Source organism: Myotis nattereri, assembly GCF_964212035.1.
Source record: "Myotis nattereri genome assembly, chromosome: 12".
In the NCBI taxonomy this organism is placed as follows: Eukaryota; Metazoa; Chordata; class Mammalia; order Chiroptera; family Vespertilionidae; genus Myotis; species Myotis nattereri.
The window spans coordinates 82,169,493-82,189,989 of NC_138087.1; the positions used below are offsets into that span (position 1 = coordinate 82,169,493).

The following is a 20,497-nucleotide window of genomic DNA, read 5'->3' on the forward strand; positions in this document are numbered from 1 at the left end:
CACTCCCGCCCCTTGGAGCCCCTGCTGGCCCAGAGGCTCGCCCAGACCGTGCAGCAGCCAGAGGAGGGACGCCGGGCTGTGACCACACCCGGGCAGGGCAGGGCAGGGCGGGGCAGGGCTAGCAGATGGACAGCACAGCAAGCCAGGCGAGGGGCTGTAAGAACCGTGAAGTCATGAAACCAACCCTTTCCTACATGTGATGTTTTCATGGGTGAACATTTGCGTATTATTTACAAATTGGGGTGTTTGAGCGGCAGGCGAGACAGACAGACGCACACATGGTTTCGCAGTGTTGGTTGGATGGCGTGAGTCAGCAGGCAGGTTAAGGTGAGTCAAGGACAAAACAGAAAACAAAGGAGAAAATGATCAACAGGAGCAAACGCAGACTCCGGGCGGCACTGGGTTTAGCTTTGGGTAAACGGGCATTTTGCTTAAAATGCATCAAAACACTGTTTTGAACTTGGTAGGTGATGCAGACAGTGGCGTTCATTTGCATTCCTATTTGCAATGCAAATTCAAAATGACACACTTATTTTTTTGTCTCCAGGCAAAGGAATCAATGTCAGTTTCAGCCTGTGGTGCTTTCCCGCCGGGCCCTGGGCAGGGCAATGGCTCTGATTTGTTTTCAAGTTGGGGGTGGAACTGACACCAATATTTTTGCCGGAGAAAAACAGTGCGTTCACCAAGATGAAGTGACCACAGATGGAAAGAAAGGCCACGGGGGCGGCGGGCCTCTGGGCAGCGCAGGAGGATGGAGCTCACGCAGGTGGGCAGGGAGCTCTCCATCCCCGTCAGCCTCCCCACGCAGGTGACGGCCGCCCCTCGGGCTTGTTGGAAGCAGGGTCTGCACAGCCACAAGCACCCGCCCGAGCATCCAGCTGCTCGGGGCAGGCGCTGGGCCCTCCAGGCTCTCACACCATCTGCCACCTGTGCCTGGGAGGGAGGCCTCCTGTTTGTCTGTGACGCAGCAGGCACCCTGCCTGCCCCTCCTGGAAGCCGCTCGGCACCGCCCTCTGAGGATGCAGGAGCCCCACGGAGCGCAGTCCCTTTACCGGGATTAGATTCCCGAGTCCAAGGACGGATCGGCAAGGCCACGGTGCCACCGGCGGGGAGAGCAGCCTTGATTTTTTGTTTGATTTGTCAAATGGCAGCTTTCATCTTTTTGCCTGGATTATTCAGACCATTCGATTTTAAAAGCCATAGAACAGACCACATGGAAAAGACTACGTGTAAGTACACGTATGCACACACGACCCGAAGAGAAGCTAACGACACGCTGGGCGCCGCGGCACTGGTTTCCCACGCAGGAACGGAGAACGAGGGGTCCTCCGCGCACGGGCGGCCCTTCCTCCCGATACACGGAATGTTTTCTCCAGGGAGGACGGTGCTCTTCCATTTGGCTTAACGAGCCGTCCCTATCCCAAGGTCTAAAACAGTGGTTCTCGCCCTGACCGGTTTGGCTCAGTGGTTAGAGCGTCGGCCTGCGGACTCAAGGGTCCCAGGTTCGATTCCGGTCAAGGGCATGTACCTTGGTTGCGGGCACATCCCCAGTGGGGAGTGTGAAGGAGGCAGCTGATCGATGTTTCTCTCTCATCGATGTTTCTAACTCTCTATCCCTCTACCTTCCTCTCTGTAAAAAGTCAATAAAATATATTTTAAAAAATTAAAATAAAATAAAACAGTGGTTCTCAACCTTCCTAATGCTGCGGCCCTTTAATACAGTTCCTCATGTTGTGGTGACCCCCAACCATAAAATTATTTTCGTTGCTACTTCATAACTGTAATGTTGCTACTGTTATGAATCATCATGTAAATATCTGATATGCAGGATGTATTTAGGCGACCCCTGTGAAAGGGTCATTCGACCGCCAAAGGGGTTGCGACCCACAGGTTGAGAACCGCTGGTCTAGAAGATGTTCTCCTGCATTTTCTCCTCCGAGTTTTAAAGTTCTGCCTCTTGTTGGGCCGGCGTGGCTCATAGTTGAGCGTTGACCTATGAACCTGGAGGTCACGGTGCAATTCCTGGTCAGGGCACAGGCCCGGGTTGCAGGCTTGATCCCCAGTGTGGCGTGCAGGAGGCGGCCAATTGATGATTCTCTCTCACTCTCCCTTCCTCTCTGAAATCAATAAAAACATATTTATAAGTTCTGCCTCTTACATTTAAGTCTTTTTGTCACCTTGAAATAGATTTTTGTGAATGGAATGAGCCAAGATCCGATGCATGAGCCAAGATCCGATGCTGGCTTCCCCACGTTGCCCGTGATCGCAGCGCGAGCTACAGGAGGCTGGCTCCTCCCCACCAGGCTGCAGCCCAGCCCTCGCACATCGAGGTCCCACCCACCACGGTCCAAATGAAGCCAGTGCCGCAATGGCACAGCGGCAGGGCCGCTCCCCCCACCTCCCAGCACCTTCTCCTTCGGGTAAATTGTAAAAGCGGCTTGTCAAGTTCCCAAACAGAAGCAAGGTCGTCGCTATGGTAACTGGAACCGCCATGAGTCTGCGGGTCCGCTGGGGGCTGTGCCCACTCACCAAGGAGCATAGCAGCCCCACCTCCTGGTCTCCCTGGCCTTCAGCGAGGCTGGGATCCGCATGAGAAAGGCACGCCTCGGCTTCCCGGAGGGACCACACGCTCAGGCCGGGGCGCCCGCCGGCAGCCTGCGCGGAAGGGACCCTCTCGCTGTAGACGGGCGGCCGCCCAGCACCACAGGACGGACGCTGCCAGGCCTCACGGGTCTCTCTGGCTTCGAGGCTGCTCCTCCCGAAGCTGCCGGCGCCGGGGCGTCACGTGGAGCTTGTGGCAGTGCCTTCGTCGGGTCAGTAACTCCTGGGCTGCTAATGGCTGGGATCGTGCTCAAAACCTACACGCACTGGGCGCCTTCCCTGCAGCCCTGACGGGACCTCGTGAAGTTCCACACGGACTCTGGGAGGCAGAACCCATCCGAGGCCGCCGGCCTCTTCCTCCCAGGACGCTGGGCTCGACGAGTGCCGCTCAGAGCTCTGCGTCTCCGGCACGGCGGGCGTGGCTGCAGCTGCCCTTTCTCACACGGTCCTTCCCGTGACTTTACGGTATCTTTTATTTCCTCTCACGCTGCCCTTTGAAAAGCGGGTGTGGAGACTGTACGGGTCTCGCACAAACGGGGGCTCCGCTCACGTCCGTTCCCCGGGAGGCGGTGTCCAGAGCAAGATGACCTTTCCTTGAACTCCAGGTGGAGATGCAACATGTGAGACGACACCGTCTGGCGGTGTGAACGGTCCGGGCCGCGGCCTCGCTCCCCACCGTGGGCTGTGGGCTTGGAGGCAGCACAACCACTGAGCACGTCCTGGTGGGACCACCCGCAGCGGGAGAGGCTTCAGGACAGGCCCAGGCCTCAGCGGGCTGGAGCGGGGGCGGGGGGACACTGGGTGGGGTCGCCCACACCCACGGAGAAGTCCACACAGACACCTGGATTCCAGAGCAAGGCCACGTCCTGGCTGCTGGGCCTGGGCGGGGCTGTCTGACCGTGAGGCCTCGTGCCCGGGACACGAAAGCTCGTCCTCACGAGTGGCAGGTGCAGCCCCCACAACCCCCCCACAGCAGAGGCCACACCTAGGACCAGAGCTCAGCATGTCCACAGGGCTCCAGCCACTCTAGCCACTGACCACAGCGGCCAGGCCCTGTGACCCACCTGAACCTGACTGAGCTGCTGGGGCAGGGGCTTTACCCGGTGCCACTCGTAGGGGGAGGTCGGGCCCTCACAGGCCAGGGCCGCAGCAGCGGAAGGTGCAGGGCAAGGGGGTGATGGGCACCGCCCAGCTCAGGCCCATCGGCCGTGGGGGTATCGGCTCCCCCAGCCCTCTCCTCCTACAGGTGGCCAGCCCCACCATGGAAACGAGGTGAACACGTGAGGTGGGCAGAGCGGCACGGCCTCATGGTGAGACCCCCGCTGTCCCTCCAGCCTGGCCCCTGGGGCTGGGAGACGCCTCTCCTGGGGTCGGAGACCTGCCCTGTCCTGGGCTCTAGACCTGGCACTTCCACTCCTCCCCCTCGCCCCCCCCCCCCCAGCTCTCCCTGCGGCTGGGTCGGGAACACCTCCCGCGCAGGCACGCGTACAAGAGCCCACGTCATGCCAGCTCCCGGAGAACCTGCCGTTTCACTGACGCCGAGCGCTGTGCTCAGAAACGCGCTGCCTGGCTCAGCCCTCAGCGCAGGGCACAGTCCACGACGGAGGACCGCTGTCCCGCTTTCCACAGAAAACACACCTGGGCTTTCAAGTCTGACTCGTCCTGGTTCTGAGTTGGGGGCCACGCGTCACACACACGTAAGGGCTCTCGTCCTCCTGCTGGTGTGACATGAGCTGCCGCCGCACGTTCTGGGGACGGTGTCTAACCCAAGAGCCAGCACCTGCTGGGGCAACCCCTGCGCCCCGAGGGAGCGCCTCGGCAGGAGCCTCAGGACGGGAGCACTTACCGCGATCTCCGTGACGAGGATGTCGGTGATGCTGCCCAGCACCGTGACGAAGTCGAAGACGTTCCAGGCATCTCGGAAGTAGTTCTAGGGAGAGAAGGGCGGTCAGTGTCGTGGTGGGGCTCTGCTGGGGGCGCCAGGAGGGCCTAGTCAGGACGGGCCAGGAGCTGATGGGCCACCCCAGGGGGGACAGCGCAGGCCTGGCCCGCAGACACCAGGCTGGGCAGGGGCAGAGCTGAGAGCCACGTGCCCTGAGGGGAACCTGCCCCGGAGCTGGCCGGGGCACAGATGGGTGATGGGCCCCCGCAGGTCGTCTGCGCTCTGGGGCTCGGGGAGTTCCAGCTCCAAACAAGGAGCCCCCAAGGCCCCTCTAGGACGACATGGCCCAGGAGTGGCGCCTACCAGCACCCCGAAGGCGACGATCTTGAGCACACACTCCATGGAGAACATGGACGTGAACACGATGTTCAGGCACTTGAGCATCAGCTCGTACTCGTAGGGCGCGTCGTAGAACTGCCGGGAGGAGAGTGTTGGCCACGGGCGCAGCTGCCCCGACGCCCATGACAGACGGGGACACTCTAGCTCCCGTCAGTGTGCGGGGCGGACAGCAGCTGCGGAGCCCGCGGCCACTCCTCCCCACTGCCCGCGTCCTCCCAGACCTTCTCCCGTCTCAGCCTGCAGCCAGTGATAGGCCCGAAGGGCGCCTGTGCTGACCAGGCAGTGCCTGCAGCTCCCGCAGCTCCCGCACCCGTGTGGGGCGGCAGGCCGGCCTGCGGACGCACCTTCATCATCAGCACCACGGTGTTGAGGGCGATCATGGCCATGATGAAGTACTCGAAGGGCGGTGAGACCACGAACGTCCACGTCTTGTACTGGAAGGACTGCTTGTTCTGAGGCATGTATCGCGTCAGGGGCTTGGCGCTGATGGCGAAGTCAATGCAAGCTCTCTGCTCGGGACAAAGCCGTGCCCGCAGCTCAGCGGGGACCCACGCGGCACCTCCCCTCGCAGGCAGCCCCGTGCGAGAAGGCAGCCGAGCCGACCTCCCAGCCTCCCTGCCCTGAGCCGCAGGAGCCAGAGGGCCCCGCCCACCTCGTTCTTCTCCAGGCTGCACGCGGACATCGCCCTGTCCCCCTGCTCCTGGAAGGTAATGATGATCAAGGCCACGAAGATGTTGACGAAGAAGAAGGGGAAGACCACGAAGTAGACCACGTAGAAGATGGACAGCTCCATGCGGTACCCGGGGCTCGGGCCCTGCTCCTCGTAGGTGGCGTCCACCGAGTGCTTCAGCACCCTGGCCAGCGACAGCGACATCAGGGCTGGTGGCCAGGCAGGCGCTTCCTCCCAGGCCAGGCTCCCTCAGGAAGCCCCGATGGCGCTGCCACCCTGTGGGCCAAGCCCCTGCCCACAGTGCCATCTCGCTGGAGGTGGGCGACCTTCCCAGCAGGGGTGTGTGCAGGGCTGTGGGAGGGCCTCCCAGGGAAGGCTCCACGTGCCTGAGGTCCTGTCCCAGGAAGGTGAGAGGCTCGGCAGTTCTGCCTGATGTTCCACCACGCTCACCACTCATGCCTGCTCACACCCGCTCACACCCAGCCCACCTGCCCTCGCCCAGCCCACACCTGCCCTCTCCCAGCCCACACCTGCTCACACCCAGCCCACACCCCCTCATACCCAGCGCACACCTGCCCTCTCCCAGCCCACACCTGCTCACACCCAGCCCACCCACTGCCAGCTCCCCCTGCTTCAGGAGCCCAGGGCTCAGCAGGGTGTATGTTCTGAGGGTTCCTGCTGGTCCCAGAGGAAGCGCCTGCTACTCATGTGCTCGGGACACGAAGGCCCCTCTGGCAGCCCGAGGGCAGCACAGGGAGACACGGAGAGCCCCACCTGTGGCACCAGCCACTGAAGGGCTCTCAGGACATCACTCGCCCTATCAGCTCCTCTGGGAGAGTGGGCACCCTCGCTGGCAGGAGCAGGAAGGAGCCTGTGGGCACCTGCTGAGCGGCTGAGACCCACACGGAGGAACTAGAGGCCCTGCCCTCGCTCTGCCTGCCTGGTTGCCACATGGCACTCACATGGGCCAGCCTTCCCCCGTGGACACGGTGAACAGCGTGAGCAGGGCCCAGAGCACGTTGTCGTAGTGGAAGTCGTACTTCTTCCACTGCCGCGGCTGGGCCTCCACCTCCTCCCGCTCGTAGTCCAGGTACTGGCCCCTGGGGACGACACAGGTGAGGGCGGCTCTGGATGCTGTCGCTGCATGGAGCCAGAGCCGGCTCTGCAACGCGTGTCCACACTGAGGCCTGACGCGGGCCGGGCACACGCCACACTCAGACCAACTCAAAGTGGACAGAGGCCTGACCGGGCCCCGTCTGAGACGCTCCGGGAGAAACACGGGCCTCTTAGGCAGACGGACCTGGAGACACGACACCAACATCGCGAGCAGCGACAACGAAAACCCAGACACAAGACTTCACCAAAACTTCAAGCTTTTGTGCCTCAAAAGATGATCAGCTCACAGGATGGGACAAACCTTTGAAAACTGTCGCTCTGAGGAGGGAGCTGTGTCTAGAACATGTCAAGAACCACTACGATCGTTTCTGTACTTTGTTAACTTTACTTTCCCTGTGGCTTTTAGAGAGGGAGGAGCGGGGAGAGGAGCAGGGAGCAGTCGCCTCCTGTGTGCGTCCGACGGTGCACGGGACAGCACTCCAGCTGCGCCGCAGCGTCACGGCCACGGTCACGGCCACCGTCACAACCACAAGCACCTCAGGTGCACATGGGCGCAGGGTCTGAGGAGACATTGCCGCAGGGAGACAGAGGCCACGAGCACGTGGGGAGGTGCCCCCATCACGCACCCCCAGGGAGACGTGAGTCGGGCCAGACACCGCCCGCAGCCACCGGCCGGCGAGGACTGAGCTGCTTCCTTTGGAAAACAGCGCGTTGCTGGGACCTGGAGACCCCAGGGCCCCCTCCCTGGCAGGGACGTGGGCTCTCGGCCGTGGTGGGAAACCGCCTGGCACTGCCCGGCCTGTTCCGGAGCCGCCGCGTGGCCGCTGCCACTCCCCTCGCCGTGCCCGCTCAGGGGACGTGGGAACATCTGTCCACAATCCCCTCGCACATGTCCCCGCAGATCACAGTGACCGGAGGGGGACAGCCCGGTGAGTGAAGAGGTCAACGGGGCCCAGCCGGCAGGGCGGTCGGGGACACAGGAGGCCGCACACTGTGAGCCTTCACGTCCACAGTGTCCAGAGCAGACACCTACAGGCACAGGTCAGGGCGGCTGGGGCTGTGAGGGAGGCAAGTGGCACCCACGCGGCCAGGGCCCTGCAGGTTTTAGCTGAGGAAACACTCTCAAGCGGCCGAGTGAGGGTGGCCCCGTTGCGCGCACTAACCCGAGGACTCGTGCACGGCCCGGGTGAGCGCTCGGCATGAGTGCACCCCGATAGCCGTCTGTGGCACAGACTCCCTTGCGGCAGGGAGCGCTGCCTTCTCGAGTGAACGGTGCTGCTCAGACGGCAAAACCCCTCCCTCGCTCCTCCCCCGGCAACAGCGTCAGCCCAGACAGACCGCGGCCACGGGAGAGGCAGACACAGCTTCCAGAGGGGAGCCCAGGCCGCCCTGACCCAGCCACTGAGCACTGAATGCCAGGAACGCACGCCAGACGGCACGGCCAGTGTGGCACACGCCACCCGCATGCTCCTTGACACGCCGAGAGCCAGAGTGGGCAGGGGAGTCCCGCCCAGGGGTTAAAGAACTCCTACAAGTCAACCAGGAAAGGACGGACAACCCTACAGGGAAACGGGCACAGGCTGGCTCAGGTGCGTCCCCAGGGGGTTCATGCCAATGAACCCACAGAGAAGCACACACGCCCGCGCCAGGAGGCCCCAGCGAGCGGGCCGCCAGCTGGTGGGCGGGCTCCGGGCTGCGTCACTGGGGGAGTGCAAGTTTATACAGCACCTGTGCGAGCGAGCACCCCACACCCACAAGTGGGTGCACACTCCCTGCGTCCATGGCCGGACCGCACGCTGGAGCCCACCACATGACCCTCGCCACAGCGGGTGAGGAAGGGGGAGTCACACAGACAAGCGGGATGTGCTGTGGTGAGGAGGGAGCTGGCACAGCCCTGCTTGGGGCCACACAGCAGCGACCCCCCTTTCCCCACTTCTGCGGGTGCCTCCCCACGTGCCCGGCTGTGGGCCCGCCCAGGACGGTGGCAGTGGCTACAGCCTCGGCAGCCCCGCTGACCTGGGGCCGGGCCTGGTCTTGGGGGTTTGCAGAACCTCCAGCCATCCCCGTGCCGGGAGCTCCCTGCATGTCTGGGGAGGAAGAGCCTGGTGCCCCATGTGCTGGTCCCAACCCTGGAGCCCATGTGGCCCTGGGACAGGTGCACGCCCCCCCCGCGGTGCATCCCCATGCCCCCCCCCCCTGCGCTGGCCCTGCCCCCCTCGGTCACCTGCAGTCCCGCTCCAGCTCCTTGGACTCGTCGGTGCAGTAGAAGAACTTGCCCTTGAAAAGCTGCACGGCGATGACGGCGAAGATGAACATGAAGAGCATGTAGACGATGAGGATGTTGAGCACGTTCTTCAGCGAGTTCACCACGCAGTCGAACACGGCCTTGGGGGGGCGGGGTGCAGGCTCAGCACCGGCCCGGCAGGCGGGTCCCCCCCTCCGGAGGGAGGGGTCATCTCCAACGTGTCAAGTGGGCGGGTGGGGCCAGGAGAGGTGTCACGAGGCAGGTGCCTCAGAGCAGGGCTGCCCAGAGCCCGGAGCCCACATCAGGGCTGGGTCAGGGGAAGGGAGGGACCCAGGCCTCCTGGTGTCGGCAGGGCACGAGGCAGAGAAGCAGCCGCGCAGCGGCAGCCAGGCCCGGGCACGTGGGCATGCTCTGTGGCCCAGGGACTGTCCTGTTCCCACACCCGGAAGCTCAGTGCTCCCTGCCCGCTGGCCTGGCCCCAGCCCTGCCTCTCGGAGCCGGGCTGACATCCTGCCCTGCCCTAGTGTGCAGTGGCCGGTGCACAGCGTCTCCCGAGACACCGCCTGGCGTGGGGCTCGGACCCAGCAGCTGCGCCCACCTGCAGTGTCCCCGGGCACCTCCCGACACAGCCCCTCTGGCTGCCTCCATCACCTCCGAGCCCGCCCTGCCCCCAGAACCCCTGCTGCCTGTGTCCCCAAGGCTCGCACCCCGAGGCTGCTTACACCACCTTACGCACAGCGCACCCTCCTTCACCCAGCACCTCAGCCACACCACTCGGGGCCCTGCCCACCCCAACACCCTCCGCCTCCTGCCTCCCCTGCCTGCTCCGCAGGAAGGACGGGAGCCCACGGCACGGCTGGGAATGGCTCTCAGGGGCGTCAGGGTGGAGAGGGCCCCTCCCCCGACAGGGCGTGGGCTGAGCAAACCTCACATGGGGCTCCCTCAGCTCTGCTCACCCCCACCTCACACAGAAGCTGCCGCAGGACGTGGCCAGTGTGCACACACACGCATGCACGTGCATGCACCTTGTGCACACATGTATATACACACAGACCACATGCGTGCTCATGCGTGTGCAGGCCCGCACGCTCCTCATGCCACCCGGCTCTCACCTTGAGCTTCGGCAGCCGCTTGATGGTCTTGAGGGGCCGCAGGACGCGCAGGACCCGCAGGGACTTAATGGTGTTGATGTCCTTCCCTTTGGAGCCTCTGGAAGGAGAACCACACATGCAGACGCAGGCGGCACCTGGCGCCATCCCCACGCAGCCCCCTGGGCCCGGGCCTCCCCCTGCGTCTGCCTCGGGCCCCAGGGCAGAGGCGTGGGAGCTCAGAGGCCGCGCCTGGTGGGCACCACGGAGGCCTCCCCTCGAGTGGACAAGGGTCAGATCAGCAGCACCTGGGGGCCAGGGAGCACCTGCTCTCCCAGCACGTCCATGACCCGCCCGCCCGGCCCACACCAGCTGCTCTTGCCCCCTGTGAGGCCGCCCTGAGAGCGAGGGGAGAGGGCAGCGCAGGGGCCAGCGGGCACAGTGCCACCCCAGCTCCCGAGGCTGCTTCCTCTCCCAGAGGAGGTCCCAGTAGAGCCTGGATCTCCCTGCCTGTCCTCTGTCCCCGTCGAACACGCCTCCACATGGCAAGTGGCGGACGACTGACAGAAAGGGAGAGGAGGCTGGAGGGAGTGAGGGAAGGAGACAGAAAGAGAGAAGCCGAGGAGGAGAGGAAGAAAGGGAGGCCTGGCCAGCATCGACCGGTTCGATTCCCGCTCAGGGCACAGCCTGGCTGCGGCTCCATCCCCAGTGCGGGGCGTGCAGGAGGCAGCTGACCCATGATTCTCCCTCATCACTGATGTTTCTCTCCCTCTCCCTTCCTCTCTGAAATCAATACAAACACATTTTTTTTAAAAAAAAGAGGGGGGAAGGGAAGGAGGGAAAGGCGGGGAGAGGGGAGGCGGAAGAGCCACGGGGACAGAGTGAAGACAGCGACCAGGTGGTGGAGAGAGTAGCCGGGAGGGGGAGGAGGCGGGTGTGGAGCAGGCCCGGAGCCCAGCACCGGTGAGACCAGGCCAGGCCCCTCGGAGGGAACCTGGGGCTCCCTCGGCTGGCAGGGCCCAGGAGCTGTCACTCTTTGGGGCCGCCCTCCTGCCACCCTGAAGCAGGGCAGGGGCCTTTGGAGGCCTGCTCAGGGCCAAGGCCACACCCACTGGGGCCACGTGGGGCAGTGGCTGAGGCTCAGGGGCCACTTCTCCTCACGTTCAGGGGACCTGCCTGTCAGGGGAGCGGGACCCCCAGTCTCCTTAGGCTCCAGCCAAGCTAGAGCCTCCCGGTCCCTCCCCTGGGACCCTGCTGGGGCCTGCGTTCCAAAAGCAGATCAACACCCCTGAAGCCAGGCTGTCCCGGCTCCGCATGCCGCCAGCTACTGCCTGACCCTCCCCAAACCAGCCTCGCAGCTCCCGCTGAGCCAGCCTGGGAGGGGCCTGCGGGCACCTGAGGGGGCAGGCGAGAGCCCTGCCCTTGTTTCCTAGGAAACAGACGCTCGGTCCGGGCTCTGAGGCAGAGGCTGCCTTCTCTCTGCCAGCCCTGTCCTGCTCTCCCTCTGGGGCACCTGGCTGGGTCTCCCTGCCCCTCCCTCTCGCTCCAAGTTCCCCGTCGAACACGCCTCCACATGGCAAGTGGTGGCCGAGCTGTGCCCTCCTCCACAGAGGTAAGGCCCCAGGAGGGAGGGAGTGCCAGGCGTCGGGGGCGGACAGAGAGGAGGCCGACCTCCGAGAACAGACGGGGCAGCGGGGCCCCCACCTGGTCACAGCAGCCCGTGGAGCTGCCCTCGGGCTCTTGCTCTGGCCGCCTACACTCACTTGGGACACCTGCTACTGACCCCACGGAGGACCATCCCCACCCAGCCCCCAGGCTCCGCCAGGCCAGGGGGGCACCGCCTGGGAGGCGGCTCCGGCAGCATGCAGCCCGGAGGTGGAGCTGATGAGAGGTGAGCGTATGACGCGGCCCGAGGGCAGCTGAGATGTGGCGGTGTGAGGGGACAGGGGAGGCATTACCCCATGAAGCTCCTACAACAGGGAGTCCAGCAACAAGGAGACAAAGAAAAGAGAGTCAGTGAGGAGGCCTGGCTGGGCGAGAGGAGGACCCGCCCTCCGCGCCTGCCGGTCGTCCTGTCTCCGCATCTCCTGCCACCACTCGCCCTGGGACCCCCGGCTCCGCCCAGCCCCACACCTGCCCCAGTCCCAGGCCCAGCCACGCAAGGGAACCAGAGAAAATGGCCTGGACCCCAGAACGGCGCCCACCAGCACCCCAGCTCCGCCAATGGGAGCCGCCGAGGGCAGGGGGGCTGCCTAGAGGCCGAGAGCAGACCAGCCCGAGGCTGCCCCCAACTTTAGAACCAGGGCTGGTGGGGGACGCACCGGCTAGAGGTCCTCCCACCCAGCCCAGGCCAAGCAGAAGGACGGAGCTACAGGCAGCCTGGAGGCCAGCGGTCCCCTACACCCCACCGCGCATCTGGGGGCTGCAGACGTGGGTACTTACGAGAAGGCAAACGCCACCAGGGCCCCACTGACCACAATGAAGTCCAGAATGTTCCACAGGTCCCGGAAGTAGGCCCCCGGGTGCAGCAGCAGTCCCAGGTCAATCATCTTCAGGGAGAAGTGCAGTTTAGGGCGGTTACTTCAGGGAAAGGGCGGGCAGACCCAGAGCCGCGGGGTGGGGGAGGGGTCCCAGGTCACGTCCTCCTGCCCGACATCCGGAAAGCGGGGACCCTGGTCAGGTGTGCGGGGCGCTCTCCCCACTAACCGATGCTGCGGTGAGTCTGTAGTGAGCGACCCCCCGAGTCCCCATGTGTGTGGGGGGGCACGTGAGAGCCCCGAGGGAGGCTGGGTCGCTCACCTTTATCACCATCTCGAAGGTGAAGACGCCCGTGAAGATGTAGTCCATGTACTTCAGGACCTGCAACCCGGGGATTGCTCTCAGGAGGCCAGCCCACCGCTGGGCGTTGGGGCTCCAGGTCCCCCCGACCTCGGGGCAGACAACCCGTCAGCCAGGGCCCATCTGCCCTCTTCCTGCTGCTCCTGGCAGGCGCGGAGCTGGGCCCTGGCCGCCCCTGCACCCCCACAGTGCTCACGTTGTTCCGGGGCGAGTCTGCACGCACGGGGTCCTCGGCGGCCAGGGCGATGCTGCTCAGCGCGATGACCACGAGGATGACCATCTCGAAGTACCGCATGGTCACGATGTAGTGGCAGAGGCGGCGGAGCCTGGGGGCAAAGTGGGGCTCAGCCGGGGCCCCTCCCTGCCGCCTGCTTGGTCCCTCTGGCAGGAAGCTGGGCTCTGGCTGGTGGGCGGGTGCGGAGGCCCAGAGGGCGCCCGGGAAGGGGCAGCTGCAGGATGCAGCGGGCTGAGCGCTGCTGTTCTGATGGGGGGGCGGGGGGGTCACTGAACACAGCGCACAGGCTGAGCAGGACGATGGGAGACTTAGAAGCTGATGACGCCGGAGAGTCCCCAGAGGTGGGGAGACCCCTCCGCGGGAACAGTGAGGCTGACCCAGTGACCAGGAGGAGGACCCGGCCGTCGTGTCACCTGCCGGGCACACCTAGCACCTAGCGGTCAGTGGGTGTGGTCACGGGCCGTGGGTGAGAGGCATGGCGCAGGCGGGCGGGAGGGACTCACAGGTTGGTGGGGCTGAGACAGAACATGGAGCTGTAGGGGACGATGGGCCGGGGGCCGCTCCGCATCACGCCATCGGCCTCCGCCTCCTTCCCCTCCGCCTGGCTCTCCAGGTCCACGTTGCCACCTGCAAGGAAGGGGCCGCCAGGTGAGGGGGGTGGTGCACAGGTCTCACCGGGCGACAGGTGCTGTCTGGGCTCCCTCACGGGAAAGGTGTGTGGTTGGGAGCCCCGCTCCCTCAGCCCCGGTGCCTCGGCGGGGCCTCGGGGTCCTGGACCACAGACCCCTCCGGAGCCTGCTGGGCGCACCGCCTGGGGTTCATTCCCAGGCCCCTCCCAGACCATCCTGACTCGGCACCGCCCCCTTGGTCGGTTCCCGCACATCAGGCTTCTCAGAGTCCAGGGCCACGCAGATCCCGCCGCCCCGCACAGCGCTGCTCCACAGCATGAGTGCCGACCCTGACGTCCAGCCCATTCCCGGGGTCACACTGCCCGGCTCGGCGACGCCCACGGCTGGATGCAGGTTACCCACCAGGAAAAGGGAGCTGACAGAACTCACAGGTCAGGGAGCAGGAAACCGAAAGCAAGCAGCGCGGGGAGTCCGCACTGGGGAGCCCAGACCCAGGGCCTCACCCCACCCTCCCTGCCCCGGGTGAGGCCCCTCGTGCGCCCCGTGCAGAAGGGCGGACTCTGGTCTCAGAAGGGCCAGGGCCGCCCTCGCAGGCCTGTGGGAGCCGTGGGCCCGTGTCTGGGGCTCCGTCAGCCCAGCCCCTGAGTAAGGCGCTCAGTCAATCGTATGGGAACTGAGTGAAACTCCCTCACACAGAGCAGCATGACCCCGGAGCGGCGGCAGAACCAGAGTCACACCCAGCGGTTCTGAGACCCGAGGTGAGGAATATGAAATAACTGAATATAAATATGGGGAAAAATTGTAAAAATCTGTCTTAAAAAAACAAGCAACAAAATGCCATACAACTGACCCGGCGTGCCAATGGCCTGGGGCCCGGTGCTGAGAACGGCCCGGCCTCCCCTGTAAACCGCCACCAAGCTGAGCGAACACAATGCAAGGCTTCCAGGTGCTGGACCCGCAACACGTCAACACGCCAGAACTGCAAGCGCCACCCCTGGGGGGGGGGGCCATGGGGCCCAGTCCCGCCCAGAGCAGCCCCGCCCAGAGCAGCCCCGCCCAGAGCAGAGGAGGAAGAAGAGGAGGGGGAGGAGGGGGAGGAGACAGTGTGGGGACAGGGTTCTGCTCCCTGTAGGGGAAAGTGGGGGGGGGGGGTTTAGGGGAGAGAGGGGAAGGGTGGAGGGAGGAGGGGGAGGAAGGGAGACCTCCCGCGGCCGGCAGGGCCCACAGAGGTGCGGGCGCTGCTGTTTGGTGAGGCTTGTTCTTGGCATTGTTGTGTCTGTTAGGTTCTGGCTACGAAGTGGCAGAGATCTTGACTCCCCGGCTAAGCCGCTCCTCCCACAGGCGGCTCCTCCTCAGCGATGCAGGGAGCAGTCCTGGCGGGAGGGCGACGTGGGGAAGAGACAGCAGCCCTGGAGGAAGGCCTGAGCGCAGGAAAGGGGAGCGGAAACGGTCTAAAAAGTGAGGAGAGACTGGGAGCGGGGCGCAGGCGGGGCAGCAGGGGGGGAGTGGGGAGCCACACACACCCCCACAGCCGCCACCCAGGGCGGGATGGGAGGGCGGCCACTAACAACCGGACAGAATTCATCGTCTGTAAGCGGTAGGAGAGGAACAATGTGGTGACCAAGCAAATGAACAAGCCGTTATTCAACCTCAGAACTGAGGGAGAGGAGGAAAAAGGGGACACTGTCAAGTCCACGCCGGATGGAGCACATCCAAGAAAGTAACCCTCGCCGGGCGCGTGAGCGGGTGGGTCTAACGGCCGTTCCTAGGACTTCACCAGAGACAAGCCCGGCACACAGGCCACGGAAGGGCTGCACGTCCAAGGGGGACACATGCCCCTCGGCCACGCTCACTGGAGAGGCGCGCGGGGATGTTCCCGGCAGAAGCCCAGCCCGGAGGCTGAGCGGCTCACACGTGACAGCAGGCCCGGTTCTGGAGACACACAACGCCACACACAAGTAAAGAAGCTCAGAATGCAGGAGGCAAACGCGTGTATTTTAATAAGTTTTTACCGAGAAAGTAAAAGAAAAAGGCCCATAAAAGAGATCGGAAATGCCGTGACTGTGGTAGAACACACAGCACTCTGTCGCCTGTTCCAGGCTTTCTGTCTGATCGGCGTGTTTCAGACTGTTCACAGCTGCGATCAGTCAGGAAATGTGCGGCAAAGGCAGAGCCGACGGCCCACGAGAGTTTTCAAATCACCTCGCTCACTTAGCCAGTCAGTCAGGCAAAACCCTAGTGAGTGCAGGAATGTTTAGCAGAGCAACTAGGAAACGGTTCAGACAAATATAAAAAGCCACGCCCCCGAGATGCAGGAAAACACATGCCCTAACGCGCAGGGACATTCACCAACGCCGCCCGCGTGCTGCGCCGTAAGCAACTAGGCGTGTGTCTCAGAGCAGCCCACGCGGAGGCGGGGATCGCGTGCCGTCCAGTCTTCTAAGCTCCTCTGGCTGGACCCCTAGTCAAGGCCACACGAGACAGAGGAGCAGGAGAAAGCGAGCAGGTGGACTGCACATGCGCCGCGTGAAGAACAACGCACAGCCAGGCTCACAAAGCCACCGAGACCCCACGGCGAGTCCCGAGGGACAGAGCGCTTCACGCTAACCAGCCCGAGGACTAGAACTTAAACTGCTGAACTTCCGGTGCCTGGTGCCTACGGGAACCCACGCGCGCCCTCTGCAGATCGGGGAAAGCAGGTCCGCGCACCTGGCGGCCTGAGATCACCGCTCAGACCAACCCAGAGGCCAAGGATGCGGGGCGGCCCTGCTCCCTAAGACGCTCAGCTCTTCTGCTTCTTCAGAACACTCCGGTGTGACCTGCAGTGGACCCCGATTTGCAATCTTAAGACCCTGGAGTAAACCTGTCATTGAATTCTGGAGAGCATCCTCATTCATGGCACTCAGCGGGCAGTACGGACGGGGTCCCTGGGACCACGGGCTCCAGAGGACACTCTGACAGCCGGGGCTTCCTCGCCGTCCTGGACTAGGAGGCAGGGGGCTGGGACTTGCGGGCAGACAGAGGCGTGGACATGTAAGCAAAACGTGCCGGGACCCGAGTCAGCTGGGCCCAGAGAAGAGCGAGTCACTGCAGGAGGCAAACGTGGCCTCACCACCTCACCGGTCATGTCCTCTCGCCAGTGAAATGAGTTAGAGACCAGGCAGTTATCAGAGACAAAGATTAATCGAGGTTCAAATTTTACAACTGGAAATTGAAAAACAAACTTTAAAGTTCATGAGTCAAAAATTATATTCAGAGGCGGTGTAACTATCTACACAGAAAACAAAATAATCTACAGGAAAATTATTTAGCGTAACGAGACTGTCAACTCTGTGGCTGGATAAAAACCTGCTTACGTTTCTGTGCAAGAGGAGCAAATAATTAGAAATATGATTTTCTTAAAAAGAATATCATTTTAAAAACAGAATTCACCAAGTAGAAAGACAAAAGAAGGGATTTTAGGGCAGTGAACCTACTCTGTCCAGTTATGATGATACATGTCATTGTGTCTACCACACTGGCCCACACCCACAGCACCGACAGCCCGGGAGCGGCCTCACGCGAGCTGTAGGCTCCGGTGGCGGAGGCATGCGGTGTGGGCGCACTGACTCTAACGAGTGCACCACCTGTGGGTGCGGATGGTGAAGGAGGCTGCCCCCATGTGGAGCCTGGCAGGGGCCTACGGCAAAGCTCTCGTACTTCCTGCTCACTATGACTTTTCTAAAAAGGTAAAAAGACAAAAATTTTCAGGAAAAGACCAAAGAGATACAAATACAAAATCAAATAGTTAAATTAAAACCTTATAATCTGGTTAATTTCCAAAACAGAAAGAATTCATACAACTCAACAAAAGGAAGACAAACAATTCAATTAAAAAACAGGCAAAAGACCTGAACAGACATGTCTCCAAGGAGGACATACAGAGGCCAATAGGAACATGGCAAGGAAGGTCCGACATCACTCATCATCAGAGAGGCACACGAAAGCCACGGTGAGCTGTCACCTCACACCGGCCAGAATGGCCGCCATCAATCAACCAACAGACAACAGTGCTGGTGAGGTGTGGAGCAGAGGGGACCCTGCAGCTCGGGCATATCCGGACGACGTTCTCACCAACCGAGCTACCTGGCCAGGACAGAATGAGTTTCCAAAAGGATCAGAAAGTCAAATAAAAAACACACAAAATAATCCAAGATTTATATAAGTGGAATGCCTGAAAAATAAAAATAAAACTATGTACTAGAATGAACATTTAAGTGCATAATCCCAGAAATTTTTCCTGACGTGAAATAACACCCACCAATTGATTTTTAGCAAAAGTGCCCAAGTAACTCCATCGGAAAAGGGGAGCCTTTCCACAAATGGTAATGGAACAGACAGACATCCGTGGGGGGTCACAGCCCTGGCCTAATGCCCTGTGTGAAAGCTACTTCCAGATGTCAGTTTCCAGGGAGCTGACATACAAGCACTTCCCTGCTTCACCCCACTAAGCAGTGTCACAGTAGACCAGCTACGACAAAGACTTAACTAGGACTCACAGGCTAATAACATAATATCAACATGTCTAGGTCTCAATAAAAAAACCAGTTGTCACACCAAGAATCAGGAAAATATCCACTTCAATGAGAAAAGACATTCAACAGACACCAAATAATACAGAAGTTAGAATTATCTGACAATAATGCAAAGTTCATAAATCTGCTTCAACAGACTATTAAGAACACATTTGAAAAAAATATCAGACAGAAACAGAAAACCTTAGCAAAAAATTAGAAGGTATAAATAACCAAATATAAATTTTATAACTGAAAAAATATAATAACTGAAATTAAAATTCAATAGGTGGGCTTAACACCAGAATGGAGCATACAGAGGAGAGAATCAGTGAACTGAGAGACAGAACAAAAGAAATTACCCAATCTGAACAACAGAGAAAAATAGACTGAAAAAAGTTAACAGAGTCTCAGAGACCTTCGAGACTATAACAAAAGATCTACCATTCACGTCAACAGAGTCCTGAAAAGAAAAGAGAAAGAGGGCAGAGCTGAAGACGTATTCAAAGACATAATGGATGAAATACTCCAAATTTGGCAAAAAGACATAAACCTACAAATTCAAGAATCTGAGCAAACCCCAAACAGGATAAGCCTAAAGCAACTCATGCCAACATACATCATAATCAAACTTCTGAAATATAAAGACAAAGAAACAAATCTTGAAAGCAGCGAGAGAGAAACATCTTACCTATAGGAAGAAAACAATTCGAATGACAGTAGATTTCTCATCAGAAACCATGGAGGTCACAAGGAAGAGGCACACGTTTTTTCAAGTGCTGAAAAAAAAAGAACTGTCAACCCAGAATTCTATACCCAGTAAAAACATCCTTCAGGAATGAAGGGAAAATCAAGACATTATCAGATGAAGGAAAACTAAGAGAATCTGTCACCCACAGGCCTACACTAAAAGAATGACCAAGGAAGGTCCTCTAAACAGAATATAAATTATGAAAGAAGAAATACTGGAGTATCAGGAAGAAAGCAAGAACAAAAGAAGGAGTAAAAATATGAGCAAATACAATATATTTTCTTCTCTTAAATTTCCTAAATTTTTGGGTGAAGCAAAAGTTATAACAAATATTGGTGTGGTTCTAAATATATGCACAGGAAATATTTATGACAATCTATATAATAAAACCCTAAGCGACCATTACAGTGAAATGACCAGAACGGCCGGTCGCTATGATGTGCACTGACCTCCAGGAGGCAGACGCTCAACGCAGGAGCTTCCCCCTGGTGGTCAGTGTGCTCCCACAGGGGAAGCGCCACTCAGCCAGAAGCCAGGCTCACCACGGGCGAGCACAGCCGAGGTGGCGGGAGCCTCTCCCACCTCTGCAGCAGCGCTAAGGAGCAGCGAGCCGAGCAGTAAGGAGCTGAACAGTAAGGAGCAAGGGATCCCAGATTGCGAAAGGGATGTCTGACTGCTGGCTTAGGTCTAATCCCCACGACTGCCAGCTTAGGCTTGATTCCTGGGGGATCAGGTCTAACCCGGCAGGAAGACATCCCCCGAGGGGGCCCGGACTGTGAGAGGGCACAGGCCGGGCTGAGGGACCCCTTTGCCCCCAGTGGACGAATTTTGTGCACCGGGCCTCTAGTTAAACTATATATGGAGAGGAAAAAAAGGAGTGAAGTTCTCATGCTTCACTCAGACTGGTACAGTGATAACTTTAGTATACTGGAGTAAGTTATTGTATAATGCAGTGGTCGGCAAACTCATTAGTCAACAGAGCTAAATATCAACAGTACAACGATTGGAATTTCTTTTGCGAGCCAAATTTTTTAAACTTAAACTATATAGGTAGGTACATTGTTATTAACTTAATTAGGGTACTCCTAAGGCAGAGGAAGAGCCACACTCAAGGGGCCAAAGAGCCACATGTGGCTCACGAGCCGCAGTTTGCCGACCACTGGTATAATGTAATACCCAGAGCAAACATTAAAAAAAAAATACAGCGATACAGTAAAAAAATGCTAAAGTTAAAGCAAAATGAATTCTTAAAGAAGCCAGAGAAACAAAAAACAGAAAAACCAAAAGGAAACCACAACAGCAGTCTGAAGCCATAACATATATAATTACATTAAATCCGCTGAAACCGGTTTGGCTCAGTGGATAGAACATCTGCCTGCGGACTGAAAGGTCCCAGGTTCGATTCCAGTCAAGGGCATGTACCTGGGTTGCGGGCACGTCCCCAGTGGGAGATGTGCAGGAGGCAGCTGATTGATGTCTCTCTCTCATCG

General features: G+C 60.2%; 1 protein-coding gene across 2 annotated transcripts in view; it reads right to left on the reverse strand.

Moving 5' to 3' along the window:
• Positions 1–20,497, reverse strand: part of CACNA1B (calcium voltage-gated channel subunit alpha1 B) — a gene marked incomplete at its 5' end in the record, with an annotated part of 105,800 nt that overhangs the window by 24,638 nt on the left and 60,665 nt on the right. For both annotated transcript variants that reach the window (XM_081102965.1, XM_081102964.1), the window contains 11 exons: positions 4,448–4,531; positions 4,847–4,957; positions 5,227–5,391; positions 5,535–5,736; positions 6,515–6,652; positions 8,893–9,053; positions 10,026–10,122; positions 12,444–12,550; positions 12,801–12,860; positions 13,036–13,165; positions 13,578–13,701. In XM_081102965.1, coding sequence (XP_080959091.1) covers positions 4,448–4,531; positions 4,847–4,957; positions 5,227–5,391; positions 5,535–5,736; positions 6,515–6,652; positions 8,893–9,053; positions 10,026–10,122; positions 12,444–12,550; positions 12,801–12,860; positions 13,036–13,165; positions 13,578–13,701 — 1,379 coding nt within the window. The remainder of the gene's footprint in view (positions 1–4,447; positions 4,532–4,846; positions 4,958–5,226; positions 5,392–5,534; positions 5,737–6,514; positions 6,653–8,892; positions 9,054–10,025; positions 10,123–12,443; positions 12,551–12,800; positions 12,861–13,035; positions 13,166–13,577; positions 13,702–20,497) is intronic.